At 35.0% G+C, this 8,263-nt stretch overlaps 1 protein-coding gene and 1 long non-coding RNA gene across 2 annotated transcripts; one reads left to right on the top strand and one right to left on the bottom strand.

The window, feature by feature from the left end:
• Positions 1–365: 365 nt before the first annotated feature.
• Positions 366–2,009, top strand: LOC132610935 (uncharacterized). The gene is made up of 3 exons (XR_009571374.1): positions 366–687; positions 776–849; positions 1,053–2,009. It is a non-coding gene; the product is annotated as an uncharacterized LOC132610935 (long non-coding RNA).
• A 4,453-nt stretch (positions 2,010–6,462) lies between these two features.
• LOC132609983 (2-hydroxyisoflavanone dehydratase-like) lies at positions 6,463–7,802 on the bottom strand. Its single transcript, XM_060324216.1, has one exon. The coding sequence runs from the start codon at positions 7,624–7,626 to the stop codon at positions 6,631–6,633; it is 996 nt and encodes a 331-aa protein (XP_060180199.1). The 5' UTR covers positions 7,627–7,802; the 3' UTR covers positions 6,463–6,630.
• Positions 7,803–8,263: the final 461 nt, after the last annotated feature.

The raw sequence follows: 8,263 nt of genomic DNA, 5'->3' as shown, positions 1-8,263 counted from the left end.
ATATTGTTTTGGGTGAAATGGCAAAGACGATGAAGCTGAAATTTGATAAATATTGGGGTGCTCCAGAAAAAATGAATAAGATGATTTTTATATCATGTGTTTTGGATCCTCGCTATAAATTTAATTCTCTTAGTTTTGGACTTAAAAAGATGTTTGGGGACAAAGGGCAAGGTATAGAAAAAGATGTGCTAAAGTACATGACTTCATTGTTTAATGAGTATGTGAAGAACGATTCAAAAGATAAAGCTAGTCAACTTTCTTCAATAGAAGTGGCAACTTCTAGTTCAAGGCTCGAACCTATAGGAGAATTTGGTGACTTCTATGAGGAATTATTTAGACATACATCCGGAAGTGGAGGTGCAGATTCTAAGTCAGAGTTAGAAAAATATCTTGCAGAAGATATTGAAATTGGAAGACAAGATTTTAAAATATTGCTTTGGTGGGAAGTTAACTCACCTAGATTCCCCATCCTTTCTGAGATGGCTCGAGATGTGTTAGCTATTCCTATTTCAAGTGTGGCATCCGAATGTGCTTTTAGTACTGGAGGGCGTGTTCTTGATTCGTTTAGGAGTTCATTAACTCCTAAATTGGTACAAGCTCTAGTGTGCCTTCAAGATTGGATTCGGAGTGAACCAACTCCCGTAAGTATTGAGCAAGATTTAGATTCCCTCGAGCAACTTGAAAAAGGTAAGACAAGAACCTTGTATTGATGTAAAATTATAAATAATTTATTTAATATTATTGTTGCTTGACTTGTTAATATAATTCTCTTTAGATATGGCCAATCTTGGAAAAGAACCTTCTGCTGATGACATGTAGAAGTGTAGATTGTTAAGACATGAAACTTTGGTAAGTTAATTATTCAACTCCTATCTTGGATATTACATTTGCTGATTCCAAATATTTTCTCTTCCTTTCTATATTCACTTTGTGATATTGTTTGTAGTTCCTTTTCTCTTTAGGAAGAGAATATGTTACTTTTTTCTTAATCTTTCCAGTGTTGTAGACATTAAGCCATCAACTGATACTTTTTCTGTTTCTATGTAAATTAGGTTTAACCATGCCTCAACTTTGTGGTCCTAAAGCTCGATCACCTGTTTGGGATCACTATGGAAAGCTTGAAGAAAATGATGATGGATGGTGCACCATGCAGTGCATTAATTGTGGTTTTTGTTTTGTTGACTTGACTAGAACTATTAGGACTATGTTTGGATTAATTTTCAGGTTCTTTGGCAGTTTAACTGTTGTTTTTGGTTTTCTGAAATTCTGATGGTGCTAGACAAATTATTGCTAACTACAACACCACTTGCATTAGCTACTTTCAGTTTTGAAGTTATTAATATGGAATGGTAACTTATATTTTATCTGGTGCTAATATGTTTTCAAATGTTGATGGCAGCCTAGCCTTATTAGACTGTATACTTGTGCATTGCTAGATTTTTGGTGTTGTGGTGCTGCATTTTTATGAGATTAAATGGAAGGAGAAATTTACTACATGTTTCCTTTTAGAATTTCATAAGCTTGTTTATTCATGGAGTTGAAGAGAACTGGAAAGCAGAGTAGAAATATTCATACAATTACTGAGAAGCAAATGTCATAGTAAAGAAGGATGCTCCAGGACTGCCTGAAGGTGTTTTGAATATCATATCTGGTTTTGGTTCCATAGCTGGTGCTGCTCTCTGTAGTCATATGGATGTGGATAAGGTACACTTTTTAGTTTTTTTTTTTTCATTCCTTTCTGTGTGAAGATCTCAAATTCGTGACTTTTCAGCTTTTACTTCTTCATATGGTGGAAATCGTTTTGGTTTGAAAGATCCCTCAATTTGATATTATTAGTTTTTCATTCCTTTCTGTCTCATTGGCTGATATGACTGAAGATATCAATTTGAGATATAGCATGACTGTCGCCTTTTTCTTTTAATTAGAATCCAATAAGCTTTGTTTCATTGATGTAAATTGTAGATCCAAATATGATATTAGTTTGTTGATGCCAGCTTGTAGTGTGTTTAATTTATAATTCCAATTTTATAGCCTAATGATGGTGACAAGTCTCAAAACATGTTTATTGAATTGATATATGTGAACTGATCTAATATTATGCTCTTTGTAGGGATATTAATATAATATTCAGAATCTAGAGCTTTTACTTTAGAATCATGTCCTGTATTTGAATTCATTTTTCAGGTGAAGAATAGGTGGGCTGGGAAGACAGTTGTTGATCTCTTTTCTGATGAATTTAAAGGGAGACCTCGTGATTACTATGTATGTTGCTTTTTGTTGTATTTCACGTTTCAGTTTTTCCTTTTAGGCCTAATACATAAATATTAGATAGACATCTCTAACTTGGCCTCAATTGGCAACTAAACACTCCAACTTTGAGATTGCACATCTAGACATCTCAACTCGTTCCCTCGTGGACACCTCAAAATTTTTGGAGGTGTCTAGGTGATCATTTTATAAGTTGTAGTGTTCAACTCTCACAAGGGAGACGAGTTCAGGTGACTAGATGTGCATCTCAAAGTTGGAGTGTTTAGTTGCCAATGGAGGCCAAGTTAGAGATGTTTCTATGTATCATGCCTTCCTTTTATTTTGTTTGTTTGTTTGTCTGTTTTCTGATTTACTTTATATGCTGTCGAATATGCATGTGTTTGTCGTACTTGAATGGTTGCAATTGCGCTGACGTAATGGTTTAATACATGCTTACATTTCTAACAGACTTAACTGCGATTTTCGTTTTTTGAATAAGAAATTATATGAAGTCGAATTATGTGAGTGATGATAGCATATGTTTACAGTTTACCCTGCTCGTCGAGCACATTTTTAGTCATTTATGTAGCTAATGCATCTTCGAATCCTGTGTATAACTGATTTAGATGGACAAAACGTGCCTGTAAAATCTGGACGTATACAAGTTGATGGACAAAACGTGCCTGTTTCATATGTAGTTCAGTCATCACAAAATATTAGTCATTTCTTGCACAGGTTCGTACCGTTCAAGTTTTGGAATCAGACAATTGGTTTATTGACTCTATCCTCCTGCTTGGGTTCTTCTGTGTCAATCCTTTCATAGATTTTGGTTTTCTTGATTTAACACATGTTAATGATAGATCTTAGACTCAGCATCTGCTTTGATATTTTATAATCATGTTTTGCTATGTAATTATGAGAGCATGACTTACAAAAGGCTGTAGGCATGAACCACCAGTGATGTCGTGGGATGTTGAAATACTATGTGAAGAACCAGATGTGCTGACAGTTTGCAAGCCTGCTTCTGTTCCTGTAAGCTAATCATGGTTTTATCTTTATATCTTTGCTTCTTGAGGATATAATCCTGTAAGCCTCCTTCTCTTTTTTGTTGTGTGAAATCTTAACGGTTAAACCGATAACCGAACCGATAACATACAAAAACCGATTAACCGATAACCCATTAACCGATATTTTAACGGTTCTTTAACGGTTTAATATGTCTACAAACCGATAACCAATAAGTTAAACCGATAATTTTGAAACCCGAACCGAACCGACCGATATGCAGGCCTAGCTGGGTAGGTTAAAAATGTGGGCTGATTTGATGAATTGATTCGAAAATAGCATGAGTTGATTGGGTTCGGATTTGGGTTGATGAACTAAAAATATGGGATGAATGATAGAACTAAATTGGCTTCTGAATTTAAGTAAAAGACCTATTTTATATGATTATATATTAACGGGTGCCCAAATATTATTTAATATAAAAGTATGTAATTATTAGTTCTCAAATTAAAAATAAAAATTATATTACGTCGTAATAGTCGTGCAATAATATTTTGAGAGTCAACAGTAAATAAACGCTATTATTTAATTATGCGAAGATAAATGCGATGCGTGTGCGTATGGTGGTAAAAGTGCTGAAATGATTATAATGCGAATTATAATAATACTGGTAATGATAATGATAATAATAATAATAATAATAATAATAATAGTAATGATCATAATAATTGCTAGTGACTGCAATAGGGTAGTGAAACGCGGATATTAATAAAAGTTGATAATCGTAGTAAAATATAACTAATTTTCTTAAATTTCCAAAATATTAGGAGTGTAAATATATATTCGGAGGAGAGGCGGGACAAAATTGGGTGTCAACACTCATTATTTAGTAATATTTTATATTTTAGGATTCGGCGCCAGCGGCTCCACTAGAGCCACCCACTCAGGCATTTTCTCATGGGCCTGCCGAGCCAACGATGTCTTCCCATGTGACTGTCGAGCCACATGTAAGCTTTTAATTAAAATTAGTTTTATTCAATATAAGGTCAATATTTAATATACATATTTGATCATTTAAAGTACTTATTTTAAATATGTATGTTACTTATTATTTCATTTTTTTCATATTTTGGGATTCGACGCCAGTGGGTCCACAGGAGCTGCCCATTCAGGAGCATTCTCATCAGCTTGTCGAGGCAGAGGTGTCTTCTCATGAGACTACCGAGGCGCATGTAAGTTTTTTACTTAAAACTAATTTTATTCAATATAAGGTAAATATTTATTTAATTTTTATAACCTTTACTTGGACTTCGAACAGCATCTCGTCCAGGAGACTACCTCATATTCACCACCACACCCATCTCAGGAGCCTACAGACCCACCTCAGGAGCCTACTCAGGCGCCCGTTGATACACAGATTTGATTAAATAAATAATTTTAATGTATTTAATATAAATAAGAAATGATACTAATATTTATATACTTTTCAGGTTCATCCTTCGGCGCCTGCAGTGGCGACTCCCGACGAGGAAGAGGTCGAGTTTCCAGACCCAGCTCAGCCTGAGGTTCTGAGCGTGCCAGCGGGACTAGATCCCAAGAAGAAGCACGTTCTAGTTAAGGGCGCAAGGGCTAGGGGAAGAGGAGATGATCATGACTTGGAGCGCCCGGTTATTAAGAGGAAAAAGGGCGATGGAGACGATGGCGAGGGCGGTGGGGATGGTATGAGCCTTAGGCCTAAGGATAGTCTCTGGCATACTACATGTGGGACCCATCCTCGATAGTGTATATACATTAGTGTTGTACAATTTATCGTAAATATTATATATTTTTTGCATATTTATAAATATTATCTTAGTCTTTATTATTGTTTATAGTTTCACGTCCTAAATTGATAATAAAAAAAAGTGACACATTCGAAATAAAGTTACACATTAATTTAAAAATAAGACAAAACCCTAAAAGATAAATAACTTAAAGCTAATGACTACAAGTCTTCAAACAAAAAAGGACTTCGAGCACTTTTCAACCACTAAAACGACAATCCAAAGTATTGCGTATTCTTGATGTGTTGAGCCTGTTTTATTAATTGTACAAATATAACTAGAGTTCTATGTAAAATATTGAAGTTCCGGAATCTCAAAGCATGATTAATATACGACTAAACTACGTAAAAAAAGATAAACTACGTAAAAAGGAGTGAAAATGTAATGTTATGGAACTCCTATAGCGCAGTATTTTACTGCGTTATAGGTGAGAGAAACATTTGTGTAGCGCAGTAAAATACTGCGCTATAGCACTTAACGGCTCCGTCTCCGTGAAGTACTATAGCGCAGTATTTTACTGCGCTAAAGGTACTTTTGTAACATTTTTTTTTGTTGGGATATTTTGGTTCAAAATATTTTTTTTGGGGGCATTTTGGTTCCGGACCCCTAAAGGACTGAGCCACTTGATAGACAAATTATTAGACATCATGCATGATTATTGATGGTGAATTATTAATATCGTGAGGATATTGTCCTTATACCAATTAAAATATACCCCCATCCTCCTCACTAACCCCTAGCAATTTCATCACGTTTTGGTTATTATATGTAGACTTTTGACGTGATTTTGTGTGAAAACTTTATATAATACTACCGTCCTTTTTGGCATCGTCAAGATTTTGCCAGAAAATAACAAATAAACAGCATGACACAATTACGGAAAATTTTGAGAACTAAATAATTAGAGCTAGTATGGGTACAAAGGAACAAATTAAAAATGATAAATAAAAAAAAATTGAGCATGATTGATTATCTGTTTGATGGAAAAACACGAGAGACATGAAAGTCATATTATAGTCGAATTGTTGGTGGAAAATTATGAATTATCATTGCTGAAAATAATTTAACTCTCCTCGTCCTCCGCACAAGTTAACCTCAAGCACTCCGAACCACTTTATCATGTTTTAGGTAGAGTTTTGCATGATCTTGTGAAAATGTTATCAATTATACCTCATAATTTTGTTCTATATATATTTATAGATCTTCATAATCCAATCTTATTAGTACCATTTATTCTCTTTTTATATTTTTAATCACGATCATGTTGATGCCAGATATTCAATAATTGAAGCATAAAGATATTAGTCGAATCAAGTTAGGTAGTTGATTTGACGTTTTTGCTTGTCCACAATACCTAATCGATCTCTTAAATGACTCAAAATAGTAGTATATCGATCGAGCCAGATCTTTCATTAGAATAAGAACCAAATACTTTATAACTGTAAATAGTAAATGTTCTTAATAGAAACTAAGACAATTTCCGAGCAACCAAGTACCAACAAGGACTTATTAATTACACTACTTTACGAGCTCTAATATTTCAGGACTTGTGTAATCACTTATGTTGGATGAAAGAAGCAATACGCTTGATCAAATTTTGAGCTTTCTCTTCTTCGGGGTTTTTCATCTGAAAGCAATGACCTTCGCCTTTAAATTCAATGAACTCTAACTCTCCTTTCCACCCACTTTTCTTCGTACCATCGACGAATTTAATCCCAATTTCTCTTGGAATATACTCATCTTTCTCTCCAATACACAAAAACAATCTTGAGCAGGCTAGCCCTGACAAACAAGGAGCCTTCTCAGCAAGTGGATTAATCATGGAACTATTAATTCCAGATTCCGAGGTAGGGGCGATGGCCATCCAAATATTGTACGATACAACTTGCTCAATGTTTTCAATTGGAATCAAGAACCAAGGAAAAGCAAGAATTGAACCATAAATGGGGACATTTTCAATAATACCACCTTCTCTTCCCGCTCTCATGGCCATATTATAAACTATAGTTCCGCCAGCACTATCCCCAGCTATAAACAATTTGTCAAAGTCACCATGGTTTGTTAACCACGGGTCTTTATTAACTAAAGCTGATTTGTCACTAGCATGAGATGCGACCCATTTAAGTGCAGCCCAACAATCTTGGTAAATCGTTGGCACGTCATGCTCTGGGGCTAGCCTGTACTCTATCGAAATTGCAATAGCATTTGATTCAGAAACCAAGATGTTGAGGTAACAATGGTGAACGTGAGAGAACGCGGACCCCACAATTAAACCACCACCATGGTAATACACAAAGATGGGAAGTTTTTGGTTGTTGGTACTAGTGGTGTTTTTTGGGAGGTAGAGTCTAGCAGAAACATGTGGTGAAATTGTGACATCTTTGGATGAGACACCAGTTTGTGGATCTTCAAGCGATGGGGGCACGTAGCTGGATAAGCCTATGCTAGCACTTGTGTCATCACAACGGTCCACTCGACCGTCCTTATAGATACGGAAGAGTGGATAAAGATCAACCACTAAATCATTTACGTTATCAAATGATGAAGCCATATATGGAGTATTACAAGGTGGATAATTAGGAAGTTGATTTGGGTACAAAAACTGGAATCACAGTGGATGTTTATATAATGGAAATTTGGTTGTCTTGTTTTATTTGTCTTAAGTGGTGATCAAAGGACCGGTTGAACCAATAATCAAAAGATTCGTAAACCAGGACTTTCAATGATACTAGAAAAGCTAGCTTCTAGAAGCTATACTCCAATACAAATCTATGTTAGTTAGCAAAATATAAAGCCACAACATTATACTACTGGAGTAAGCGAGATTTCCAACAGCCTTTTTTCGACCAAATAAAGTTATGTAGAAATTTCCAATAGCAATTTTTGACTGATGAAGATTTCTCAAAATATTTCTGGTTGCAAGTCATCGGTAGTACTCCCTTCGTCTCAAGTTATGTGATATAGTTTGACTAGGTACGGAGTTTAGAAAAGAATGGAACACTTTTGAAACTTGTCGTCTAAAACAAGCCATAAATATTTGTGTGGTTGTAAATTATTTCATTAAGGGTTAAAGAGGAAGTTTTAAGTTAAATTATTTCTACATATGAAAATGTATCATCTTTCTGAGGCAGACTAAAAAGAAAAGCGTATCACATAAATTGGGACAGTAGCTAGCAAGTACTCCCTTT

This window comes from Lycium barbarum, chromosome 9 (assembly GCF_019175385.1).
Source record: "Lycium barbarum isolate Lr01 chromosome 9, ASM1917538v2, whole genome shotgun sequence".
NCBI lineage: Eukaryota > Viridiplantae > Streptophyta > Magnoliopsida > Solanales > Solanaceae > Lycium > Lycium barbarum.
This window is presented reverse-complemented; position numbering and strand designations above follow the sequence as displayed.